Below are 27,697 nucleotides of genomic sequence, written 5' to 3' on the forward strand. Positions count from 1 at the left end.
TGAGAAGGGGAAAGAATCCTGAAAGAGTTGAGACAATGATTTAACATTTGAAGATGGAAGAAATATAATATATTTGAAAATTCTTCAACAATTAAGGCCAAGCTTAAGTTTGAGTCAATACACTGAGCAAAAAAAGCAAGAACTTCGTACTTCAAATAATAAGGAAGCGTCTTAAGGTCGAGTACTTCAAAAGAAGTATTACTTTTGCAAAAATTGTGATCAAATTTGTGTTTCATATTTTATTCTCGCTCATAATTTGATCTCAATATGAATAAAAAATTAAATCAATTTATGTTCGCAAATACTTTTTTTTTAGCAAGAATAAAGTACGGCTTTTATATAAATTAACTTTAACTTTACTTGATTCCGGATATTGTTAACTTCTTCTAAGAACATTTAGAGCTTCACTTAAATATAAATGATAATTCATTTAGGACCTTTTTTTAGCTTGACTCGGACTTTATGCTTTATTTCAAGTCCTGTACCAAAGCTCTTGTCGCCTGCCCGCTTTTTTTTCTCAGTGTAATACTTAATATAAATATAAATATAAATATAAATTCTCACTAATACTTTTTGGCGCTGGAATAATATTAATTTTAATAATATTGCTTAGAATAACATCGTTTAAAACTTAAACTCATTTTAATCTTTTTATTTTGAGCTTAAGCAACATTAGCATAAAGACTTAAACAAAATTTAATCTATTTATTTTGAGGTGGAATAACATTTTTGAAATTTCATTGAATTTTTGCTCAACAAAAATAAAAATAGATATATTTATTATAAGGAACAGAACTTAAGCCTTATAAAATGCTCTAGTAATTTTAATTTAAATTAATATTTTGAATCTTTCAATTTCAGGTTTTGTGTTCATTAAAAAGTGTTTAAGAAAGTGGCATAAAGTACAACAAAATCAAGCCAGGAATGTATTTAATACAAAAGGTGAGTGAAAATATATAATAATAATACATAATATCAAACATGAGGAAAGTCTCTCCCGTTTACGATTGCTTCATCCTCCAAATAAACACATAATTTACCAAATTTATTCCCAATATATATATTTTTAAGCAGTTTTGTAAACCAGGCTGAGTTTTATGAATATTTCTAGTCGTTTGATAAGAAAATAATTCCCTTGCTCAGGACTTTGGGTTTTTGGGAAAAAGAGTTCATAGTAAAGAGAAATGGGCTTCAATGAAAATCCGGGCTTTTAGAAAGGGTTATAACTGGGTTCACGTACCGCAAGGCAGGAAGTTGGTTCGAATCCACGTACCGTGAATCACCCACTAATTGCTTTGATAACTTTGAGCAGCAGATAGAAAATTTATTGAAATATTGTAAAGCTGCATGCAAAGCAGTGGCAGCTCACGAGTTGCGGCAGAGTTGCTTGCACACACTCACACACACTCGCACACACGCACACGTACTGCACAAATATATATTTTCATAATTTAGCTGGCTGTGCTGCTGCTGCTGCTGCTGCTGCTGCCTTTTCTTAAGCTGCAAATCGCGGCAATCGTTAAGATCACGAAAAACAATTCAAAATTAATGGTAATAAGCAGTTGCTGGCGCGCCAAAGCAAAACAAAGGCCGGACCTGGCTGCCTGGCTGCCTACCTGTGGCCAGGTAAAGTGTGCAGAGGTGGAGAGGGGTAGGGGGGGGGGGGGGGGGGGGGCTGGTACTGCTGCATGCCCCAGCAAAATTACTGCGTACAACAGAAGCCGTCTGACCGGGAGACTGCCGCAGTCAGCAGAAGATGACTTGAACGGCAGCTCATTTGCAGGCTCCGCCGCTCAGCGCCAAACAGTAGTCCAGTTTCTGCTGCTTCTTTCCTTTTTTTTTTGTTGCCAACTCTTTTTTTTTATATCTCTTTTTTTTCGGGGCGTTGCGCCGGCGCTGAGTGGCAAACCCAGGAGCTGAAGCTGGAGAAGGAGTCGCAGCCGCAAAAGACGCGGCCGTTGATCGATGGCTTCTTCAGCTGCTTCTGCTTCTGCTGCTGGCTATCTGTTTTTTTTTTTTCATATTTTTTTTCGAGCTGCTGTTAGAAGTCGTGTCGTGTAGCTGCCCGGCAATCATACGATATTTTCAGCATCCAAATTATTATAATATATTATTATTAGCTGTTGCCTCTCTTTTATTTTTTTAGCTCTTGTTGCCCTGCTGCTGCATGCGGCTAGATAACGTGATGTTTCTTATGCCGCATGACTTAATAATACTCTGTGTGTGTGTGTGTGTGTGTGAACGGGCAGGGCGGGAAGGAAGTTCGTGAACCCGCGCCAGGCTCTGAGGCGGGGTTCAAGCATGAAGGATAGTCAACTAAATGAATTTGCATGCGACAAAGCTGCGCTCTGCTAAAAGCCTCAGCCAAAAAAATCATTAGCATGTACGTGTGTGCTAGTGTGTGTGTGTGTGTGTGTGTGTAAAGAGCACTCACATTTATACAAGCACACACACACACGCATCAGACGCCCCAAAAGGCTTTGAATATGGCAGCAGTTGGACCAATCGAAGCACGTCGCGCCTTTGGTTGGGTGTATTGTGTGTGTGTGTGTGTTTGACTGTGTGTGTGTGTATTTGTATTTGTGTGTGTGGGTCTATTCTCAAACTCTGCCCAGCGACATTGGAGCCGTGTGAGCCCTTTACTTGCATTTTCTTTTACTTTGTTTTTTAATGCTTTTTTATATACATTTTTTAGTTTTTACTTTTTATATACATACATCAGCGCTGGCTACTGCAGTGGGTGTATGTGGGTGTGTGTGTGTGTGTGAGTGTGTGCGTCTGTGTGTGTATTATTGCTGGCCACCCTTTACACACGCATGCCTGCTGCTTGGACCTGCCACATGGTGTCCACGTCGTCGTCTCCTGGCCGAGGCAGGCTTTATGTCAATGTCTGAGCTGCCATGTTGTAAGTTATGCCAGTTTACACTGTGGCGACAACAACAACAACAACAACAAAAAATGTAGGCAAGAAAATTGTTTTCCCGACTCAGTGACCCCCGCTCTGGCCGCTGCCCCTCCCCCCTCCCCCTGGCTGTGCGCATCAAAGGGAAAGCAAATTTCCATTGAAAGCTGCAGCGTTGCGTGAAATGCTTTACGAGCTTCGAGCTGTGCCTTCAGCCTTTCAGCCTCTGCCTGGCTGCTTCTTGAGTGCATTTGTCACACCTCGACAGCAGGAACAACAACAACAACAACAACAACAAGGACTAGCGCAATGGCAGCTAAGCAAAGCAAATGGATTTTTATGGATTGACATGACAGGTAATTGGTGCACTTCGCCGCCTGCGCCTCCCTTCACACGGCTTCATTTTCTCAAAATGCTGCTCCCCATTTCTCTCTCTCTCTCTTTCTCGCCCTCTCTCTCTAACTCTCTTTCTCGCTGCCTGATCCTTTGCCGTAAAAGCCTCGGCTTAATTGGGCTTTTGTGAGACCTGGCCATAGGCGCTGCTAATATGAAATTACCAATGTCAAGCGGAAAAGTGTGGAGGGGCGGCGGCGGGGGGACTGGGTTTGGCAACGCACGCACTTAATTGCAAGCTGCATAGTTTTTTGATATACCCTTGCAGAGTATACTTTAATTATGTCTTGGCATTTGTAACACATAGATGCAGATATCTTTAAACCAATAAAATATCTAACTGCAATATCAGAACAGATCATGTACGTACTCTCTCAGCTTGAACATATTGATCATGAAACTTTTCCTAGCAAAATCAGACCAATCGAAGCAATTTATTCCTTATGTAAGCCTTAGATCAAACAAAAATTCTCATAAACATTTCTAAAATTGTATATTTTATGGTCCACTTTTTTCTATTTATGAGAAAAATGTTCACCTAATGCCAAAATTTCTTAAATTTAGGGAACCTTTTTTGTTTTGAGTGTAGAAATAATTGCTCGAATATTAAGTTCTTCTCGTGGTTTTTAATATATTATTAAGTGAACATGGCAATTAATTTTGTCACAATATAAGCAAAGATATATGAGGTTTTATGGTCTTACTTCTGTATCATTTAGCTCAAAGAAATAACAATTTATTTTCTATACAAAAATATGCTCTTCTTTTGAAATATCTTGGCCAAACTCAGTAAATAAAGAGCTGCACACTTCTGCGCATTTCTGCAAACCCATAAGTCCTCTGTTCGGAAGTGTATTTAATCTTCGGCTTGCTGTTTTCTTTTGTGTTTTGCCATGCTTTCAATTGGCCACAGGGCTCACAAGGTGCATCGTAAAATGCAAAATAAAACTAAAAATAAAATTTAAAAATAAAAACTGCTTACTTTCAAAAAGAGACGCAAAACAATTACGCTGACTATAATCAAGGATGCATTCCGAACCGGTCTCTAGGCCAATTGCAGTTATCGTTTCATTATTAAACTCAAGACTCTTAACGAACGAGGCAATTGATGTTGTTGATGGGAAAAATTCAGAAAGAGCCATTCATCTACTGTCTGAATAGAGGAAGCAATTGTATTAAAGAAAAACTAGCATATCCATAACAAACAACAACAAGAAGCTATAAAATCTCGAAATGACGTTCGTTATTCTTTGAGGCGCAGAATAAAACGCTCTGCATTTACCTATATCTTGATCGTAGAATATAATTTTATGGCAAGCTATCTTTTTATAGTCAAAACATTAGCTCGGAATTAATAATTTTAATGTTATTTCGACGCGATTCGCTCTGATACATACTCTAAATGAAAATAAAGGCAACATCAACAAGTTTACTAGCGATTCCATCTAAGAAAGTTCAGTTCACCTGGAAAAGAAAGACCCAATCAACTAGTTCAATGATAATTTTGAGTCTTTGCGCTTTTGAGAACTTTTACGTTACACAACACTACATATAAGGAGAGAGCTAAGGTATGAGATAAGAGAGAAAAGGAAAGATAGCTTCCAAATAAGTTTCAAATTAATTTTAATAATTTATTTTAATTTATTGGCTAGCTGATCTTTTTTTTGCGCTCGTGAGCGATGTTAGTTAATATTAAAAGAAACTCTTGCGCTATGCAACACTGGAAACAGCTTGCAAATAATTTTAAGATTAAATGTTGTGAGTGACAAACTTTTTACAGCAGAAAATATGCCTTCCTTCAATTGGTTTCTTTAGCGTATTTCCCAAGTTTCAATTTGATCAAATTTTATCGCATTTGAGGAAAAAAATGTGCACGCTTTACAACACTGAGTGTGTCAAGTGTTTTTCTACAGCTTAATGGTTTTTTTGCATTGCTGTGCTTCTTGCACACATTGATTTCTTGGGCAGCTGGCAAGATATAGTTGGCCATCTTCTCGTATACATATGTGGGCTTATCAAAATCTTGAAATATTGAAAAACGTTCCGCACACACACACACACACAGCTTTGCACATAAAACCAAGCGAAAGCAAATCACATGGACAGTGGGCGGAACAGCTACCTAGTTTATATATGTGTGTGTGTGTGTAACAAAATAGATGGGCCAATAGACGTGATGAACGCAGCAAAAAAAAAAAAAGACAAAAAACAACAAATCCTGCTTCAAAAAAAAAAAAATGGAATCAACATTCAATATGCAAAGAACGATAGAAGAAGAAAGAAAGCTGGCAATTTATATATAGTATGGAATCGTATATAGCATGCTTAAGCGAATACACCTATTCGTGTGATATGCATATGAATGTGTGTGTGTGTGTGTGTGTGTATGCTCAAAATTTACTTAGAGTTATTTATGCGAAAGCGACAACCACCACGAAAAACAAAGTGAAATAAAAGTGAATGAAAGGCAAGTGGAAATGGTTGGGAATACCCCTATTGTTGCTGCTGCTCCTTCGATGTTGGCCTGCTGCCTGCTTGGCTGGCAGATATATACATATATATTGTAATTAGTGGAGCGAGCGTTTTCTTCAATTTATGCATTGGCCAAATCAATTTCAATAAAAAGCAACTACTGTGTCACAGATTGACGGTGGTTCCTAAATCTAAATTGCATTCGCCCGCAGCACGAAATATATGCGATTCCTTTCTTTCTAATCAAAACATTAAAGAAACACTTGTTCTTCAAGGGCCGCAGCTTAAATACCCTGGCTGCAAGTGGACAGATATATGTCAATTGTCCTCTATTTGTCTGTAGGTAGAAAAGATTTCTTCCCTATTTGTCTGCAAGTTGAGAAGTCTTCTCTACAAATAGAAAAGATTCGGCATATATCTCTTTACTGGGCCACGCGGAAGCTCAATTTTCGATCGTTTCCGTATAGTTCTCCGATATTGATATGATTTTACTCATGTGCTTTTCGCCCTATATGACAGCTTTTTGAACCAACTTACGACAGCTTATATTTATTAAAATAGATTTAAATGTAAGCCATCAATTTGAATCAAATAATAAAATAGAAGGAGACCTTTTATCTCGAGAAGCTATATAGAATAGTATATGGATTTGATGGGGCTTTGTAGGTTTGTTGGAAGAGTTTTGTAAGCATTTGTCGAAAAAAAAAACCTTTTATTCAGCCAGTTATTCATAAAGATGTGTAAGCATATATATATATATATATATATATATATATATCATATTAGAAAACAAATGTGCGCAAAAAGGTTTCTGGAAGATTTACAAATACTTTCCTTCCCAATACTTTCTTAAAGCCAGCAGCTTTTTAAGCCTATCCAAATATTTCGTATATCTAGAACTTTGATTTCTTTTATTCATACAAATACTTGTGTATATTTTGTATGCCTCTAGATATTTCCGTTAAAAACCCTAAATGAAAAAACCTTTTTCCCAGGGTATACAAATTGGATTCCTTTCTCTGCATAAGCACCCAATTCCCCTCCTTCGCTTATATGTGCGTGGGCCGCGTAATGTTTCACTGGTCAGCTTGTCGTTGCCTCTAGAGAAAAATGAATGGAGAATCTTCCATCAGTTTCTACTTCTACTTCTCCTTCTCCAGCTGCAGCTTGTGCTGCTTCTCCAGCTCCTGCTCGTGTTCGGTTTGGCTGCTGCGCAGAAAAGTGCGCTATCTTTTTCGCACGTCTCGCGTCGTCGTTGACTGGCCACAAGTCTCCCGTTTGCTCTGTTGCCCGGCCATTGCAATTTAGTTTCGTGGTTTGCCCGTCAACTTGTTCTTGTTCTTGTTCAATATGCCCATCGCCATTGTACATAGGCTCCAGTGCCCCCCCCCCCCCCCTCTCTCTCTCTCTCTCTAGCCCTGGCTTTAGCTGCTGCCTTTTGGCACGCTGCGTTCATCTTGTCAAAAGGCCGGCGACTTGCTTCGAATTTGAAAGTTACGTTCGTTGTTGCGGCTGCTGTGCCACGCCTAGAGAAATCGCGTGCATATACTCCACGCACACACACTCACACTTACACACACATGCCCCCCTCGTTATGTGCTGCATAAAACTGCATCAGCTCGGACTTTGGCTGGCTGCGCCTTTTGCCTGCAATTTGTGTTGCACATGCATTGTTTTTGTTGTTTCTATTGTTGTTGTTGTTCCTGTTGCTGTTGTTTCTGGCCAAAAATATTTCATAGCCGAGGATCCATCAACAGCTGCCTCCTCTCTCTCTCACTCTCTCTCTCCGCCTCCAGGCCCCTCGTCTGGCTCCTATGGTTACGTTTCTAATTAAATTTTATTTTATGCCACCATTTTGGCGCCTTCCACTTGCACTAGACGCTAGCTCCTAGGCCCTACAGTTCCTCTCTGTCCCTCTGCCAGCCCCCTTTGGTTTTCTCTCTGTGTTGTGTGCATTGGCAAATTTATAGCGCTGCATTTGCTGCAGCCTCACGTTGCAGGCGGCAAAGTCTGTAGCAAGCAAACGAGGCCTTCAATTTGGCTGTCCTTTGGCTCATCCTGCTGCTCATCCTTTGGCCCAGGCTTTTAGTTAAGAACGCGCTCGGTGTGCAAAATTTCGCCTGATTGCACTTTGATGAAAACTCAATTATTGCGCAGTGTGCGTGTCCTGGCCAGGACTCGGACTTTGGCCCGGACTAAAGTAACACGCCCCCCCTCTGGCCCCCTCCGGCTCAACCCCCTGCCTCGCCTAATTGAAATGCTGGGCTGGGCGCCAGTGCCAGATCTGACATTAGCCACGCATTTGAGCCCATCGATCAAAGGCAGTTGCCGCATCTCGTTATCGCCGCCTCCTCAACACACGCGCATTGAAATCTTATGCCCCTTATACTAGCTAACCCCACACCCTGCCCCCGCCCCCACCCTCACTCTATGCACTGCCCCGCAGCATTAATGCAACTAAGGTGATATGACGAATGGGTGATTAGGTTTTTGTCATCTCACTCACCAGTTCGCCAGCTCGCCCACACGCTGCTGCAGCTCAGTTTTCGTTTTCGTAGCAACCAATTTTTCTATACCCTCGCCAAAAAGGGTATATACATTTTGCCGTCACACGTGTAACGCATAGAGAACGGCTTTTCTAGACAGCTCTGACTTCTCTTCTGCTCCCCATCTCTTTGAACTAGTACATATATAGAAGGTCGCCGGTTCAAATCTTTGTATCGTTCTAGCGGAAATTAAGCGGATTCGCTCTGGCCAAGCTTATTTCTTAATTCTTAATAATTAGATATAAGTTCGACAGACAAAGCAAAAAATGAAAGTTATATACAAGAGCTTTCCGCCAATTTTCCACAATTGCAAGTGGAATTTGAGAAATTGTTGACTCATGTTTTCATTATATTATATATATGTTTGCCTTTATGTAGCTTTGTTTTTATAAACTCTGAATAGTGAAAAACAGGTCTCAAACATTTCATCAATATGAGTTTGAGCCCGAAACCATGTCGAGCTAATCCTTAAGCCTCATTTACCACTATACCAAAGGGGTCAATGACTGCGAAAGGTGCGAAACATCTCTCAAATGATTTTTTACGAAGATCCTAACAAATATTTTTGAAATTTCAACGCATAAAAAACAAAAATATACCATACAAACATTTTCCACTCATTTTCCACCTTTGCAAGTGGAATTTTTAAAATCGGTTTGAGCTGTACGTTGAATATCAATAAATCAATCAGTCTATCAATTGTTAAACCTTGCAATTTCGATCTTTAAAATGCTTTCATATATTATATTTCCTATTGGAACAATCAACAATTGAGTTCTTGTTCGCTTAAGTATACAACGCTTATACCCTCTCTGTCATTTTTCTGCAAGGGTATCTAATCTTCAGCACCTTTGTGATAACTGCTCCTTCTTGTTACACACACACACACAGGCACACTCGCACACACATACGCCTTATGTGCGTTCGTCCTGCCTCTATGCACAAAATTTTCCAATGCTCGCTTTTTACGTGCGCCTCGCCTTTGGCGGCATTTTCTTTGCCATACTTTTCAATCCCCCCACACACGCACACACACACACACGCACATGGAATCGTGTGTTTGTATGTGTGTGAGAGGCGATACGGCATCCTCGGCCGTGTGTGCATGGCCATGTTTCGTTTTTAGTTTGTTTTTGCCATGTTCCTGTGCCTCTGCAGCCCTGCACCCCTTGCCCCTGTCCCTGCACCATCTCTCATCCTGTGCCGTCGTCGTCCTGTGGCCATACATAGTTTTCTCTATTGAACATTTTACATATTAGAAATTTTGCAAATGGGCAACGCTGTGCGCCTAACGCACACACACACACACACACATACACACCCAGCCCAAAAGTTATGTGTCCGTTGCGAATGTTCACCCACCTCCTCCTCCTCTCTCTCTCTCTCCCTCTCTCGCTCCCTCTCTCTTTTTCTCGTACACAAGGGGTACGCACACGCGTCCGGAACTGAATTCGGCGTCGCCATCGTCATCGTCATCATCATCATTGTTGTTGTTGTTGTTGTTGTTCGCCTCGTAGTTGTAGTCGCTGCCTCGTCTCGTCGTCATTTCTCTGCCATCGGCCATCGTCGTCGTCGTCGTCGCCGTCGCCGTCGTCGTCGTCGTCGTCGTCGCCGCCATCGCCATCGTCGTCGTCATCATCAGGCCTCGCGTCACTATGGCTATTACTACGGACAGCTGCGGCTCCCTTGTCGTCCGTCCCTTTGTGTCCCCCGCACCCAGCTCCTAGCTGAGCTGAGCGGGTGCGGCTTTTGATGCTTTTGCATCAATGTGTCCTCTTCTCTGTCTGTCTGTCTGTGTGCGTGTGTGTCTATTCTGACTGCTGCACTTAGCCAGCAGGTATCGACTGAGGCACAGGCGCAGGCACAGGCACAGGCTCGGGCACAGGATCTGGCATATACGCAGCACCCAGAACCTTCCTTCCTTTCCGAAAAACAACTTTGTCCACGCTGACGAGAAACAACATTCAGCATCCTGTGGCAGCCCCTTTAAGCGTCGTCTATTGATAAACTGCACTGCACAAAATTTGATTGTATATTTTTTGACTAGGCTCAGTTCGAATCCTAAACGATTAAAAGTTAAGCGACAAATGATTTTTTTTATTTATAATAAATTTAACATTTTAAATTAAGCTTAAGCGACTAAGACTTATATATAAGAAATTATTAACTTTTTTATATATTTAATATTTTATACATGAACTTTTAAATATTAGTTATCAATTGTTTTTTAATTCCATTCTTGATAATTAAATATTATATTATATTATATTATTGTATTAGTATTAAGCATAACGACATTTGGACTTGACCTCAAGTTCTTGAAAATGCAAGTGATATCAATTATCGCCAATTTCACGCACATGAAAGGCCACTCAAATTGCCAAATCGAGTCTATGCATTACACATTACACATTTGACAGAATGATAGTTTTCAAAACAGATTAATTAGTTAGCTTCATGTTTATCATTTTAGATGTATACTCCATAATATTATACATAATATAATGGTAATAGGCAGCACAAAGGGGCATAGCTGGCCCTTGTATCCCGATTAGGCATTTAGCTTTTATTTATGATTCTATAATTATAATGATTTTTTATAATTATACCCTGAACCCATTAAAAATGGGTATAAGGGTATATTGTATGTGTGCAAAATCCAAATGTATGTAACAGGCAGAAGGAAGCATCTCCGACCCCATAAAGTATATATATTCTTGATCAGCATCAACAGCCGAGTCGATCTAGCCATGTCCGTCTGTCTGTCCGTTCGTCCGTCCGGACGCAAGGATCTCAGAACGTATAAGAGCTAGAGACTTAAAATTTAGATGTAGATGCTCCTAGTTCCCGCGCAGATCGAGTTTGTTTCCGATAATCGATAACTTGCTCCGTTTCCAAGCAATCGATAAAAATCGATATCGATATCCTGTTTTTTGGGCAATTTTGGTAAATAATAAGAGCTAGAGTCACCAAACTTGACATATAGCTTCTTAAATAGAATATATATATGCATTTGATGTTGGAAAAAGAGGGTTCAGGGTATCCCCTAGGCGGGAGCTCCCGACTAGAACCTCTTACTTGTTTTTATATATTTTTTTCCTCTTAGATTTTTAGTTTCTTATTATTTATTATTTATTATTTATAAGAAACTAAAAATCTAATACAAAAGTGGCTGCTGAATTTAAACCAGCGACCTGCCGTTTATTACACGCTTGCATAGCTTAGTCTGCAAGGTTACGCAGGTTCATGAAGTCACGTTTATAAATCGTGAGATTTGTTTGCATTGTTGTTAAGGTGTTTTATACGAACTCTGACCTGTGCTTTTGCCCACTTGGAGCATGAATTTTCCAAAGAAATTATGAAGGCGACTTTTGTCAATATGTCAGCTTGCCAGTTCTCAGGGTTTGAGCTGTGCATTGATCAGTTCTTCAGTTAGTCAGGAGCAACTGTTTTATATATACAGAGAACTGCTGCACCTATCAAATCTCAGGTAAGATCTTAGAGAAATGCAATATCTATTAAAGATCTGCAGTCCTCGGCAAGTGAGCTGTTGATAGACTTCCAGTTCGATACCCAGTCTAGCATTGTTACTTAGCTAGTTTATGACTACAACTTATACTTAGTATAATTATTTATAAATTATTCATAATTTTAAGGATCTCTAGAGTAGTTACCATTAAATTTGTTGCGCTGTAGCGCCCCAAAGGGCACCTAGAGCGTCATCAATGTGTCGCCTGTACTTTTGCCTTTCTTCTGCTTGCTCTTTGGTTAAGCCGTTGCCTCTGATGCTGCCGCTGCTGCTGCTGCTGCTGCTGCTATTTGATGCTGCGAGTGGCTCTGCTCTGGCCAATGTATGTGGCTGCCCAGTGCCCACCCACCTTCTTCCCTATCCCCACTACCAGCCATCGCCCGCACAAAACTCTGTGCAGCTATTGCTGCACCCACACAATCACGTTTCAGCCTAAACAACGTAGCCGCTGCCTGGCTGCCTGGCTGCCTTCTCTGATACCTACTCCTAGTCTCGAGTGTGTCTCCCTGTGTGTGTGTGCGTGCGTGTGTGTGTGTGTGTGGAGTCGCCAATATACCAGCTCCAGTTACAGCTTCAATTCCAGTTGCCAACATACAACACGCCCCACCCAACGCACTCTTCTCTCTATTTGCATGTCTCTGTCTTTTGGTGTGTGTGTGTGCATGTGTGTGTGTGCATGTGTGTGTGTGTAAGTGTGTGCCATTGTATGCATGCATATTAAATTCAATCGAATGTATTCTCTATACTCGATATTCCTCTATGCGCTACGTTCGGTTTTTTTTTCTGCTCATTCTCATGCTCGTTCTCGTTTTGTTTTCTATTCCTGCTCCGTTTTTTGCGTTGTTGTTGTTTTCTATGCTCGACTACTTCAGCAGCATTACGTATACGTTACGTATACGTAACGTAGTGGCGCGCACATTCGTTAGAAATAGGCGGAGTTATCAACGTTTTTCAAGTTATAATAAAAATGCAACACATTTTACAGACGTGCGACTATGTATATACATACACACATACATACATATATATATATATATATGTATCGCATATATCTACATGTATTAGTATGCACACACACACACACACACACACGCCCATGCAGGAGGCGCTAACTTATGACCCTTGCTCTGGCTACTTTCCATAGATTTTTTCCTTCAATATTGGTTTCGAGTGGCGCAACTTTTTTATTCCTAATGCTGCAGCTTGTTGTTGTTGTTGTTGCATGTTGTTGTTTCTTTGTTGTTGTTTTTGTATATCCATATATACAACAGACGTTTTTTGTTGCAGCGATTTTTTTTTATTATTTTTCAATGATCAAACTCGACGTCGCATAAAACTTGTGTTTTTGCTGCCTTCTGTTGCAGAGGATTGTGCCCCTGCCCGTGCCCACTTTGACACCCCCTTTACGCCCTTGCCCACCAGCCCTTAGCCCTTGTGCCCCATGGACACAGCTCGTTACAGTTGCCGCTGCCAGCCAAGAGCCTGAGAGCGAGACATTTTGCTAATGCATTGATTAAAATTGAATTTTTAATTAAAATATTGCGCTCGTATATGTGAGTGTGTGTGTTGTGTTGTGTGTGTTGTGTTGTGTGTGGTTGTGTGTATGCGCAAGTTTTGTTTGTTTATTTTGTTGCTCTCGTAGTTTCATCATTTTTTAAGCAGCTCAGCGAATTACAATTGCCCCAAAACCACATAAAAAGTATCAAGGAATTGCATAAACAATCCTAAGAAATTGATTTTCGATATCGATTTGAGCAAAATATTCTGAAGGATTTCTTCATTGAATTGATTAAGTCTTTTATTTGATTTATGAGAAATAAACCTGTGATCAATTGTTTAGCAAAAAATCAAATATGCTCTCAAAATGACGTCTAAACTAACTAATTAATATGTTAAGCACATGCTCCATTAATGTTTAGCCTTTTTTTTGAATGAAAGGAAGCATTTGTTTTCCAATTTTATTTTATTATTTTCATACATTTTTGTTTAAATATTTATTATTTATGATATATTATTGATACAAAATTCGGAGTTCGTCTTCGGAAAGTGGCACAGCAATCGAATTTCTTATAAGTTGGGTTATGTTGTTTAGAATTAAGTTCCATTTAACATTGAAGTGAATTTAAAAACTAAAAATCAATTTAAATACCATTAGCAAAAAGACAAATAAATCAATTATTAAAACCTGACAAAAGCTCTCGATATAAATTGAAGTAAACATTAAATAAGTTTTTAATGGTTTTTTAGTTAAATTAACTGTTGGGTTCAAACAGCAAAAAAATAAAGAACAAGTAAGAGGTTCTAGTCGGGAGCTCCCGACTAGGGGATACCCTGAACCCTCTTCTTCCAACATCAAATGCATATCTATATTCTATTTTAGAAGCTATATGTCAAGTTTGGTGACTCTAGCTCTTATTATTTACCAAAATTGCCCAAAAAACAGGATATCGATATAGATTTTTATCGATTGCTTGGAAACGGAGTAAGTTATCGATTATCGGAAACAAACTCAAAATGCGCGGGAACTAGAAGCATCTACATCTAAATTTCAAGTCTCTAGCTCTTATAGGTTCTGAGATCCTTGCGTTCATACATACGGACGGACGGACAGACAAACGGACATGGCTAGATCGACTCGGCTGTTGATGCTGATCAAGAATATATATACTTTATGGGGTCGGAGATGCTTCCTTCTGCCTGTTACATACATTTGGATTTTGCACAAATACAATATACCCTTATACCCACTTTGAATGGGTTCAGGGTATAAAAATGCTTATTTAATATGGAAAGAATAAAAATAAATAAAAGCCTGCCGATTTGTGCGACCATCAATAATATAATAAATAATTGAATATATATTTGCCAAGCAATTTACAAACAAATCAATTCCAAGAAAAGATTATTCAAGTCTCATTTGACTTATTTTCGATATTTAACATGTTCAAATAACTTGCGGCAAGCAAGTGGCACACTTGATAAATTTATTTAACTGCCTGCTGCCGGATTTTGTAAGGAATTTCACTTTCGATATTCGCATTGATATTTGCTGGCAATTGCTCGACTACATTTCTCAAGCCTGTAAACTCAATAAATCACATGCAATTATGCAAGCAAAAGCATCCTTAAGGAATATTCACACTTTCACACGTTGCCACAAGTGGCAAATGCCTGCCTGCCTGCGTGTGTGTGTGTGTGCGTGTGTGTGTGTCGGCTTAGTTCTTGCTGCTGACCAAAAAGCCAAGCCACAAGTGTATTTGGCCATAAATCTCACAATTGGTTTCTTATGCAACTGAGAGAGAAAATTGAAAGGCTATTTACAGAAAATATTTTCTTTCCATCTAAATGCCAGCAACAACAGCAGCAAGGCTTGAACAAGAGACGCACACGCAATGCCTCTGCCAGAGGGGAGAAGGGGTCGCATGGGGAAACGGTGGGGGGGGGGAGGTGAGCTACTTTGCCTGTAGATTTTCCGAGACGTCGATACAGTCTATAAGTGAGCCAATAAATAAACACAAATTTTCGACAGGCAAACATTTGCTCAAGCAAAAACGTTCAAAGATGTTGTGCAGGTGTGTGTGCCTGTGTGTGTGACTATGTGTGTGTGTCTGGTGTCAAGCCACAAACACCTTTTGCGTAAAATAAAGCAATCAAGCAAATAATGTTGCCACATTACACGACATATCAACAGCTTCCTGCTGTGCAGCACGCAGCAGAGTGCTCCAGCGAGAGCGAGATGGAGATAGAGATAGAGTGTGCGAAAGAGAGAGAGTACACACACACACACACATATACGCTTGGTTAAATTTCTTTAATAGAAGACACACACGCATGAAGCTAAAATAAAATGGAAATCATGTCGCAAGCAACAACCTTGAGGAATGCCGTCGCACACACACACAAACACATACTCGTACACACACACCCATGCACACACACAGCGGCATTTGTCTGGCAAAATGTCTCGACTCTCGACGCGACTCAATTCAAGTTGACTTCACTTGCCTTTGCCATGTGGCCATGTGGCATGTGGCAAGCGCAGGCGAAGGAGCAGCCAATGCTTAGCCTTTCTCAGCTCTCTTCCCCCGCTCTTTCTCCCTCTCTCTCTCCCACCCTCTTTGTGTGCACTTTCACTTTCTGCTACCCACCCATTTCCTTATTCTACCCCTTAACTGCTGCACTTGCTGTGCCATATTTAACAAATTATCTGTAATTTCTCCCGAGCACAGCCGCAACGTCGCCATCTTTGCTGCCAGCCAGTGTTGCCAGTAGTTGCTGCACAAAAAGTAGCCAGTGTTAAACTAGTGTTGAAAATAGCCAAAAGTAGCTGAAAGAAAATAACAAGGCGTAAGGTATATTCCAAGAGTTAAGAGCACAATGTTGGGACTAGGGATTGAATGAAATGCAGGCGAATCTTCTGAGAATCTTCCGGATTCCCGCAAAGGATTTTAAAATATGCGACCTGTGCGGGAGTTTCGCATCATTCCGAGCTGTCCGCGAGATTTTTGGCACATATATGAGTAGCGTATTTGAAATGATGGGTTTGGTTTGGTCGTCCTATGGGACGGGATGACAAATGTTTGTTTTAGGGCGGGAGGGACGGCATCCTATTGACTTTCACGAGTCCATCGCTAGTTTCGACACAAAGAGGCAAAGAGCTGCCTCCTTCTGTCCAGTTTCCTTTAGAGCATTTGCATACAAAGTCCTTTTTTTTGAGTTAGTCGCAACATTTCTCAAGGCAATGCTTCATGTTTGAATAATCCATTCAAGCCTGCCGAAGTTTCCGTCTAGATAGATACACCAATTAAATATACACAATGCAATTTCAGCAAAAAATATGTATAGGTTAGTGATGACATAAATGTAGTTGGGCTATCGATAGACGATAAATAGGGTTGCCACACAATAAAAAAAATATAAGGAATTATTAAATTATGAGATAGACACAATTGTATTGAATAGGAAATATTAAAAAAATCGAAATCAGCTTAAAAAATAGCCAACATTGCGGTCAACTGTAATTTCTACCAGTTTTCGCTTGACATCACCTGAAACGGCCAAATTTAGCTAGAAAAGTAGCTGTATTGTCAACACTGCCGCCAACCCCAATGCCAAAAGTCTGTCCGTAGCAAACATTTAAGCCAAAACCGTAGGCACACACACACACACACACACACACATGCACATGGTCTGGCTACGACTCGGAGTCAGGCAAGCCACTTGTCAAGATGGATAGCAGAGCAGTCGTCCACGTTCTCGTCCTCGACGTCCTTGTCCTTGTCGTTGTCGTTGGCGTTGTCTGCGAGGCAGCCGGGAATTTTGGGCTTGAAGCAGCCGCAAGTGCTTAACTTCAGACAGACTCACACACACACACACACGGACTGGCACACACAGACATTAAGAGAGACACACAGACATAGCTCAACCACAGCCGCATTGCTGGCAAGGACATCAGCAGCCAGCTCGGGCAATCAGATGCAGTCCTTCTGGCCAGAAGGAAGTTGTTTGTGGGTCGCCTCACCCGCCCGCCTGCCTCACATGTACAAGGCTGGCCGGAGAAGCGAGTCACCCTTTTGCCAGGGCGATTATTGTCCTTGTGGCAGTATCTCCCCTCCCTCCGCTCTCCCCTCCCTCACTTGTTGTGGGTGTCTTCTCGCAAGATGAAAGCCACTTGCCATTCATGGCCGGCCAAGCGGCTGCCTTTTGCCAGCTGCCTAGGGTGGCTGCAGTTTTGACTCTGGCTCCAACTCCGACTCCAGCTGCTGCTTCCGCCGGGGCAGCAGCAGCAGCTCCTTTTGACTGCGACCCGGCCAAACGACCTTGAGCCTTACAGTTGCACGTTTGTCAGGACTCGTTGCCCAGTTACTGTGGCTCGTCTATGGTTCTATCTTTGCCAGCAACCCAGCCCAGCCAAGCCCCGTTCAGTTCCGCCTTCCTTTCGAGTTGGCTAAGCGCCCGCTTTGCTTTGGCTTTCGCTCTTGCCACTTGCCACTTGCCGCTTGCCTCTTGGCCTTGGCCACTCCCTAGTTAGCTGCAGCACAGCTGCAGACTCCAGTTTTGCATCCGTGTAAACTGATGTGTTAAGCTGTTAAGTGCCAAAGTAATTGTTTTCTTTCAGCAGCAACAACAACAACAACAACAACAACTTTGACATCCCTTTCACTTGCCACTTGCCACTTGACCTTGAGCATTGGGCATTGGGCGGCGCCTGTTGCAAGCCGTTCAACTGCCTGTTGATCTGTTGCCTCTTGTTTTTTGTCTAGTGGAACTTTAACTTCTGCTGAAGCGTGTTGTCCCAGTTGAAGAGCGGCTCGAGTTTCACACAATCCTAATTAAGCTAGCAGCTAACTAAGCAGAGCGCTTAATCTATTCCCTGGCCAAGGCTTGCTTGAAGAGCTCATTGCGCGCATAGTTGAGTGGACGGATTCCAGGAAATATTTTCAAGGCTACGCCAGAATTAGACTGAACGACCTGTTGTGGAATGCTGTTCAAGTATCTGCTTTCCGCAGTAAGAAAATAACCAGGATCGAATTAAATCTCATCGCTTTTCTTGACTTCATCTTCATCAACTTCTGGCTTCTTCTTATTTTTCCGTTGCTAAGCAATGATTCTGCTGCACTTCTCACACTTCTACGAGGGTATTTATTGCGCTATTGATTTGGTAGGAAATTTTTACCTATGTCTATATTAGATAGTTTAGGGTGCCATTTTTACATGAATTTCGATCATAAATAATGTTACCAGATTTGAATGTCAAACTAGAAGTCAAACCATGACCAAAGAGCCAAACCTCCTGCAAATCTGATGAGATTTGGCCGAGTTATGGGAGTGGCAAAATTTAACCTATGTCTATATGGATTTCAGAGGGTATTATTTTACATGAATTTCGACCAAAAAATATGTTCCCAGATTTAAATACAAAATTAATATAGAGGCCAAACCATGAAGTAAAATCAAAACCTCGTGAAAATCGGTTGATTTTTGACCGACTTATGGAGGTGGGAAATTTCGACCTATCTCGTTATACGAATACTAGGGGTAAGATTTTGACATGAATTTCGACCCAAAAATGTGTGTTCAGATTTAAATGCCAGATTATTTTAGAGGGAAAACCATGAACAAAAAACCAATCCTAGTGAAATTCGGTTGAGTTTTGACCGAGTTATGGAGGTTGGAAATTTCGGCCCATGTCTATATACGAATACTAGGGGTAAGATTTTGACATGAATTTCGACTCAAAAATGTGTGTTCAGATTTAAATGTCAGATTATTTAAGAAGGAAAACCATGAATAGAAAACCAATCCTGGTGAAAATCGGTTGAGATTTGACCGAGTTATGGAGGTGGGAAATTTCGACCCATGTCTATATACGAATGCTAGGGGTAAGATTTTGACATGAATTTCGACCCAAAAATGTGTGTTCAGATTTAAATGCCAGATTATTTTAGAGGGAAAACCATGAACAAAAAACCAATCCTAGTGAAATTCGGTTGAGTTTTGACCGAGTTATGGAATTGGAAATTTCGACCCATGTCTATATACGAATCCTAGGGGTAAGATTTTGACATGAATTTCGACCCAAAAATGTGTTGTCAGATTTAAATGCCAGATTATTTAAGAGGGAAAACCATGAATAAAAAACCAATCCTGGTGAAGATCGGTTGATTTTTGGCCGAGTTATGGAGGTGGGAAATGTCGACTCATGGTATATACGAATCCTAGGGGTAAGATTTTGACATGAATTTCGACTAAAAAATGTGTTGTCAGATTTAAATGCCAGATTATTTTAGAGGGAAAACCACGAGCAAAATGCTAAGCCTCATGAAAATCGGTTGATTTTTAGCCGAGTTATGAAGGTGGGAAATTTCGACCAATGTCTATATACGAAGATGAAAATCGGTTGAGATTTGACCGAGTTATTGAGGTGGAAAATTTCGACCCATGTCTAATACGAATCCTAGGGGTAAGATTTTGACATGAATTTCGACCCAAAAATGTGTTGTCAGATTATTTTAGAGGGAAAACCATGAACAAAAAACCAATCCTAGTGAAAATCGGTTGAGTTTTGACCGAGTTATGGAGGTGGGAAATTTCGACCCATGTCTATATACGAATCCTAGGGGCACACATTTTTGGGTCGAACTTCATGTCAAAATCATATTTTGAGATGAATTTCGTCCCAAAAATGTGTGTTCAGATTTAAATGCCAGATTATTTAAGAGGGAAAACCATGAATAAAAAACCAATCCTGGTGAAGATCGGTTGATTTTTGACCGAGCTATGGAGGTGGGAAATTTCGACCTATCTCGTTATACGAATACTAGGGGTAAGATTTCGACATGGATTTCGACCCAAAAATTGTGTTCAGATTTAAATGCCTCTCTCTCTTGCTCTCTCTCTCTTGCTCTCTCTCTCTCTCTCTCTCTCTCTCTCTCTCTCTCTCTCTCTCTCTCGCTCTCTCTCTCTCTCTCTGACTTTCTCTCTCTCTCTCTGTCTCTCTCTCTCTCTCTCTCTCTCTCTCTCTCTCTCTGGCTCTCTCTCTCTCTCTCTCTCTGTCTCTCTCTCTCTCTCTCTCTCTCTCTCTCTCTCTCTCTCTCTCTCTCTCTCTCTCTCTCTCGCTCTCTCTCTCTCTCTCTATCTCTCTCTCTCTCTATCTCTGCTTCATCTTACTTAACAGAACATTCAATCCGACTATTTTGCTTACCTTTGATAAAGTTGGGGAATTTTTCAACCCGAGTTTATAGTAAAAACAATTTTGGTTATATTTTTTTACATTTACTTCTTCACTTTTATTCTGTTTCAGTTGTATATAATTTAGGTTTAACTAAAATAATAATATTCATAATAATAATAATAATAATAATAATAATAATGTAATAATAATAATGATTAATGCATTATCTTCATTGTTATCATGAATAATTCACTCATTAAGAACATCATAAAATACATATGCATTTCAATAGCTCTGCGCGTGTGTGCGTGTCCGCTCACTGGGATTTGGTGTGCCTGTGTGTGTGCGTGTTTGTGTGTGTATTTGTATTACATAAAATTAGCACACATACCATACGCATACTCATATCTGTATTAATATATATATCTATATATATATTTGCTTACGGGGCCTTTGCTTTATTAAGTTTAATTAATTTGGGGATTATTACAATATAGAGAAAAGTTGTGCGCGCCTAAGACTAAGTCGATATACGTGTACGTATATATACCCTATAGCTATGGAAATTTGTACATTATTTACATTTACATTTGGAAATACAATTGCTGTGTTTATTAATTATGTGTGTTTATGTATATATTTGTATATTTATTTATATTATGTACTATAATCTAATTACTTGAAAGACAACATTGCGTATGCGTAATATGAATATTTATGAGTGTGTGCGTGTGTGTTTGTGTGCGTGTGGCTAAACTAAACTCTAAACTACATTTAAGAAATGCACAAGTCTCTAGTTGTAACTGTTAATTATAGCAAGTACATATATATATATATATGTATATATATATTTAAAAAACGATTTTTTTTTCTTTCTTCATTTATTTTTTTCAATATTGGCAAAGAATAAGGCGCATACGAAATGCATAAATAAATAATTGTTAGGCGAGATCTTATCCTTACAGGAAAGTTCTGAAGTGCATGTGTGTGTGTGTGGGTGTGCGTGTGTGTGTGTGGGGCAACGTTAATACTCGTACCGTTTTATAACTAGACTTAAGCTTAGGTTCCAAGCATTTGAAAAAATGATTTAGCAACTCGTTTTAAGCACTTGGCTTCACTTCTCATTAAAGACTAAACGTTGGGCATATTAAAATAGCAGTCCAAATGTATTATTAACGTTGGCCTCTTCAAAAGCGCCAACCCAGCGGCCGGGCCGCGCCGCTCCCACTCAATCCTCGTGCGGCAGCTCGGCGGCCTGCTGCTGCTCCAGCTTGATTTTCATCAATGGGGATTCGCGCATTGCCGCCGCCGCCGGCGCATAGGCAGCCGCTGCTGCTGCTGCTGCTGCCGCGGCCGCTGCGGAGCCGGGGCCGGCAGCTGCGCCAGCATCGGCGAACAGTTCGCTCATGTCCTGGCCGGGAAAGAAGTCCTCGAAGCGCGGACTTTTATTGACCGACTTCTGCAGCAGACCGTTGGCAATTGCCTCAAAGTCTATGCCCGCCGGCAGGCTCTCCAGAAAACGTTTGTTGTACGCATAGCCCGGCTGCTCCTTGGCGTGCTTGGCATAATGACCGTGCGAGTGATGCGCGGAGTACGGCGATGCGGCGCCCGGCCGACTCGAGCCTGCGGCCGATTTGCTGCCCGTCGACGAGTTGGAACCGCGCGACTGATTGCCATATTGGCGGGCGTGCATTGCCTCCTTCAGCTCGCGATCACGCGACATCTCACGCTCGCGCGACAACTCGCGCGCATAGCTCGCCGCGCTGGGATGCATTGCACCGGAGCCTGCGCTGCTGCCGCCACCGCCGTTGCCGCCGGCTGCGCCGCGCTGATGGCCCGCCTGCTGCTGCGTGCTGGGCAGCACATTCAGGCCGGGCAGGCCCATCAGCCCCAAGGCGCTCAGATCGGGCAGATTCTCGGCGCCGCGGCGCTCGCTCTGCTGATGCTTGGCCGCCGCCGCGACCGCCGCCGCCGCCGACACCTGATCCTCGATCTCGGATCGCTGCAAATACGCTGGCGACTTGTACATGTTCATCGACTGCACATGCGGCGACTGCTGCTGTTGCTGTTGCTGCTGCTGCTGCTGCTGTTGGTGCTGCTGCTGCTGGGAGAGTATCTGTCTGCGCAGCGTCTCTGTCATCGTGCTCAGCGGATTGCTGCCGTCGGGCGGCGCCATCTTGACCGCAGCACTGTGATACCCATTGGCAGCAGCTGTCGGATTGCCCGAACCAAAGTGCGCCTATTGAACGTAAAAGAAAGAGCGTGAAGGGCAAAGAAAGGGGAGAGTGTGTTAAGATTGAGCTGAAGATTTATTTATAAGATGTGGCTAGATTTTAAGATTTCTTTATGGAACATTGCCTAAATGATTTTTCACCTTGCAATTTGAACTATTACGCTGGTTCAAACTCTGTTTTTATTGTATGATAAACTGTTTTGGTTTTATATATAACTTAACTCCAACTAAGAACTTTAACGTGCTCCAACTAAATGATAAAATTATCATAGCAGAATACTCTACTAAATAGCTAAGGGTTCTATCTCATTATTGATTATCTTATCTCGTATATAGCTAAAGATTCCATTCCATTTTAGACTACATTATGTTAGGAATTCTCCTATTTCTTCAAATATTTCTAATTAGTTTTTTTTAGGTCGTTTCTTTGGTTTACTTACACCATGCGCCTGTCCATTGGCATACTGATGGGCGCTCATGTCCTCCTTGATCTCGCGATAGTCCCGAAAGACCACGGCCTTGATGACGCTGCGTATGAGCTCCTCGGGCCACATGCCCAGCAGAATGCGCTGGGGGCGACCGCGTGCCTTCGGCCGTGGATCGGTGCCGCCGTCCAAAGAGGGGCCCAGCATGTTGTGCACACGATTCGCATAGAGCACAAACGTCGGATAGGGTATATCGTATTTACGAGCGGCTTGCGACAGCGAGAGGCCCTCCTTTAGAACGCTGAATATAGCCTCGGCCATGGCTTCCGGGCGCCAGGACTTGAGGGGACCGCGTTCGCGAAAGCGCAGCTGTTGCACCAGATTCTGTTGGTTTGTGTTCCAGCACTTCTGCCACATGGACTGCAGCTGATACTGATAGCTGTCTGCTGGAGGAAGCGGCAAACAGCAGGCAGAAATAAAGAGAGAGAGAAGGGGAAAACATATACCAAACTTAGTTGCCCTGTTCCGGACTATGCTAATTGTTTGGCAACAGGAAGGCCGCTTCCCTGCCTCGAGGACTGTCGCAAGACAAACTTACCCGCCACAGATGCGCCTGTTGCCGGTGCGCCCATCCAGCCGTGTCCGCTCGTCTCAATCATTTTGGCCTGCAATGGCAACAGAAAGAAGCAGCAGATAAGCACAAAATGTCGTTTCAAGTTCTCAATTCTTAGCGACTTGCAAAATGCTGGCCATAAAAGTTTATTAATGCCATAAATGTGGCCCAAAGCGTTTTGGTATGCAAACGCCAATGCGAATTAGTATACAAAGTTGGCTGGCGAATTGCTGCCGCTTTTGTCTTCAGCATTTTTATGGCCAACCACAGCTATTTATTTATTGCTATTATTAGATATGTATGCCCGTGCCCCGGCCCCGGCCCCGGCCCCTGTCCCTGTCCCTTTCACGATTTCTGTCTCCAAACAATCGTATCTAAACTACACTCAGAAGAAAAAGTTCAAGAACTTTGTGCTAAAGCTTGTGAATCGAAAGACTTGGCTTTAATTGAGCATGAAATACTTATTTTAAGTACAATATTTTGTTATTCAAAAATTTCTTAATACAAGTCTGAAATATCTCTTAATGCATAATGTGCAGAAATATTCAACTTGCACTGAAAACATTTTACACTTATTTCAAGCAGGCAAATTTTATATTAAGTATTTTTGACTTAATTAAAGACCTTTTTCTCTCATTTTTCTGACAGTAATAAGAATTCTAGAGCATTTCAAAGTTGTTGAGAATCAAAACTTACTTCTCACTCAACTTTCTCAATAACCAAACAAGTTGATAATTTCTTGAATTCAGCAAGAAATTATTTTTTTCAAATTTTACTTCTAGTAAGAGATTTGATGCTTGTTTTAAGCAAGAAAATTCTCAATTTAAGCTTTCTGTTCTTAACTCAAGACTTTGTTCTTTTTGAAGTCAAGTGAAATTCAAATTTAATTGTGCCAGAAATAAAATGTGCCTGTAATTTTAAGTAAAGAAATTGAGCAACATTTTTCGCTCAGTGTAACCGCAAATATTTGCTAACCGAAGCAAAACTTGAGTCGCAGGCAATTGCGGCGGCTCTTAATATTTATTAATGAAAACAGAAGAGTACAAAAAATCAAAATAAATGAAGGCATAATTTCTCGACTAAACAAAAAAAAATAAATAAAAACAAAGAGAAAAGTTAAATTGTTGCACGGCGTGCTACAGGATGCACTGCCTAACGCTGACCGGCCCAACAGCTTGGCCCGGCCAAGAGCTCGTCAGCGGGCCCCAACTGCACAGAGGCATGCATTTTATATGGCCAACAGGCAGGCGCTATACAAATTATGTGCAGCGGCAACAAAAACAGCATACTCTAAATACACACACACACACATAGATATATAGGGTATATATGTATATATAGTGTATATATCTATATAGTGTGGCGTATATATGTAGGGTCTTAAATATTTGAAACGGGTTTTGGGCCATGTTTGGATTGGATTTGTTAGACTGTTAGCCCAGCATGTTAAGGAAAAAGGTCATAAAATGTATGAATAATTGAAATTGAAAAGTCGGAAGCATTTTTTTCCACTTCTTCTGCCTTCTGCTGTTTCTCTACATTTTTTACGCGCCACACTAGACTACGAGGCACGTCGGCCCCAAGGCCCCTTGCCACGAAACAAAATGGCGTTAAAAACGCTTTTTTATGTTAAGCATTTTGTTAATGGCAAAGCGTCAGGGCAGCTCAACTTGTTATTATTATTGTTGTAGTTTTTTAATGAGAATCGCCAGAGTCAAAGTTGTTGTAGAAGTTATGTAAAACACGTAATTAGGCTTTGACACGGCAGTTAACTAGCCATATTGCATATTGCATATGCACAAAGGGCCGTCGATGCGACTGCAAATACAAAAAAATATATATACGAGTTCTTTCTACATTGTAGTCAGGCATCGAATAGTTGGCAATGGCCGCACACAAATGACTCTGTAGGCGGATACGTTGGCGCGGCAGGTTCTCATTCGTTGAACTGGCAAAACGGGCAAGTTTCTTTGCTGCTTCAACTGAAATGATTTGGTTGAATCGTCTAATAACTTTTCAACTTCTTTGAATAATTGCAATATACCTATATACTATAGCCTACACAACTCTGCCTTGAAGATATTTGAATTGTAGATTCTACATATTGTGCCTCTTACTGAAAATTCAACTATTTAGCTTTTTATCCAGTCGTACCGCATTTTTACTGGCTTGCAGGAATCGCATTCTTTCATTGCTTTTTCGAAATATTCTTAAAATTAAGGCCTTGAGTAGCTGCTGCTGTGTGAGTTTACCAGCTCAATTGGGCAACCGAACAGCGCAGTCGCTGGTTCAAACCTCAGACTAGTTCATAAAAGTAGCAATCTTCTAGCCAATGGTTATTGTTCTAGTCAGTTAACTTGATCTATAACTATATCGATCTACAAATGTAATCATATATGTAATCCATATAGCAGCTTAGTGGACTTGAACCTGCAACCTGCTATCCAGTTGCTTCATTCAGAATGAAAACCCAGAGTGAAGCAAGCGAGAACTCATTCAACGGGAACGAAATTGATTTGCTCTCTTTGCGTTAACATTTACTCGCCTTTTACCATTAAGTTAACATTCAGTTAACATTAAACAATATAGTACCTAGTTTTTACTCGCCATTTACCTAGTAGTTTTCTATTTACAAAATATGTAGTAGCTAGTTTTCTATTATAATAAATAACACTTGCAATTATTCACACAAGTTCTTAAGTTCTAGTCATAAGTCAGGCACATGGAATTGCTTGCAGCGCGGTTAACCATTAGTCATCTACATCGTAAATTTGCCAGTCACTTGCCAATGCATTATGGCGACCTCCCACCTCACTCTCTCCCACACACTCTCTCTCTCTCTCCCCCTCACCCTCGCTGTGTTTATCATGCGCGTGCCCTTGCTGCCCAAGCCCTGGGCCAAGTCACGTCTAACAATTATAAGACTCGCCTGGCACACAATGCATACAACATACAATATAATAAAATATTGCCGCTGCTGTGCTCAAAAATGTTTAATTAATTAAATTTTCAATTTCCCGCCAGCAGCAGCAGCAGCAACAAATTTGAAGCGTGCGCGCATTCAACTTTCTTTCAACTCATTTAATTTAATTTGCGGCGCTTCGCTGCTGTCGTCGCTGTCGACGCCGACGCCGACGCTGCTGCTCCTGCTGCTGCTGCTGCTGCTGCTGCGGCTCATCGTCTTCTTGTTCTTGCCAATTACTCATCGTGTGCACACGCCCCATTCACATAATAATTTATTTAATTAACTTTATGCGCTGCTAGAAATATTCCATAAAAAAAAAAATAAAAATAATTTATTTTTTTTTTTTATTGATTTTTGTTTCTTTACTTTCGCATATTTGGTATATATATGTGGATACAGCCCATCAATCCAACTGCCCTTGTCCTTTGCCAGCTCTTAAATCCCTACAACCCCCCCCCCCCTCGCCGCCCCTCACACACATGTCTTTCAACAGCCTTCAAGTTGCGTCTCGTCCCTCCCGCTGCCCGCCATGAAAACCCGCTGGATTCTAATGCAATTTTAATTTTATTTTTCAAGCGAGCACATAAACTGAACGCGCCGGCCCCCCCCCCCCCCCCCCCCCCCCCCTCCAAACCCAAACCACCGCCCCCCAACCCTCCCTTACACCGCACAGATAGCAATTTCTGGGCGCAAGCGGGGCATGCAACACTATAAACTACAGTCGTGATGACCTCCTGCCCCACCCCCTTGTTAGTTGCCTTAGAACTTTGGCTGTAGTTTTTCTCTGTCCATACTCTCTCTCTCTCCCTTTCTCTTTCTCTCTCTCTCTCTGCACGTAGTATACTATATTTCTTATATTATATAACACTTTATTTATTATTCATTTTCGATTCGTGCTTTTACTGCAGCAGCGACAGCGACGCCAGCAGCGACGCCAGCTGCGAC

At 41.3% G+C, this 27,697-nt stretch overlaps 2 protein-coding genes across 4 annotated transcripts in view; one reads left to right on the forward strand and one right to left on the reverse strand.

The window, feature by feature from the left end:
- Positions 1-882: 882 nt before the first annotated feature.
- LOC115762938 (JNK-interacting protein 1) overlaps positions 883-27,697 on the forward strand; it is a 109,968-nt gene continuing 83,153 nt past the window's right edge. For 2 of the 3 annotated variants that reach the window (XR_004017836.1, XM_030705318.1), the window contains exon 1: positions 885-942. The gene's annotated coding sequence lies outside the window, so the exon portion shown is untranslated. Of the gene's footprint in view, positions 943-27,697 lie in introns of all 3 variants that reach the window. The other variant, XR_004017837.1, reaches the window with a different exon arrangement.
- Positions 21,364-27,697, reverse strand: part of LOC115762870 (protein bric-a-brac 2) — a 35,662-nt gene continuing 29,328 nt past the window's right edge. Inside the window, exons 3-6 of the mRNA XM_030705245.1 lie at positions 23,773-23,839; positions 23,190-23,620; positions 21,888-22,755; positions 21,364-21,854 (exon numbers count right to left, since the gene is read on the reverse strand). Of these exons, the coding sequence (XP_030561105.1) occupies positions 21,745-21,854; positions 21,888-22,755; positions 23,190-23,620; positions 23,773-23,839 (1,476 nt within the window). The 3' untranslated portion in view covers positions 21,364-21,744. The remainder of the gene's footprint in view (positions 21,855-21,887; positions 22,756-23,189; positions 23,621-23,772; positions 23,840-27,697) is intronic.

The sequence above is a fragment of the Drosophila novamexicana genome, unplaced genomic scaffold (genome assembly GCF_003285875.2).
Source record: "Drosophila novamexicana strain 15010-1031.04,08,12 unplaced genomic scaffold, DnovRS2.1 tig00000644-arrow-pilon, whole genome shotgun sequence".
Lineage (NCBI taxonomy): Eukaryota > Metazoa > Arthropoda > Insecta > Diptera > Drosophilidae > Drosophila > Drosophila novamexicana.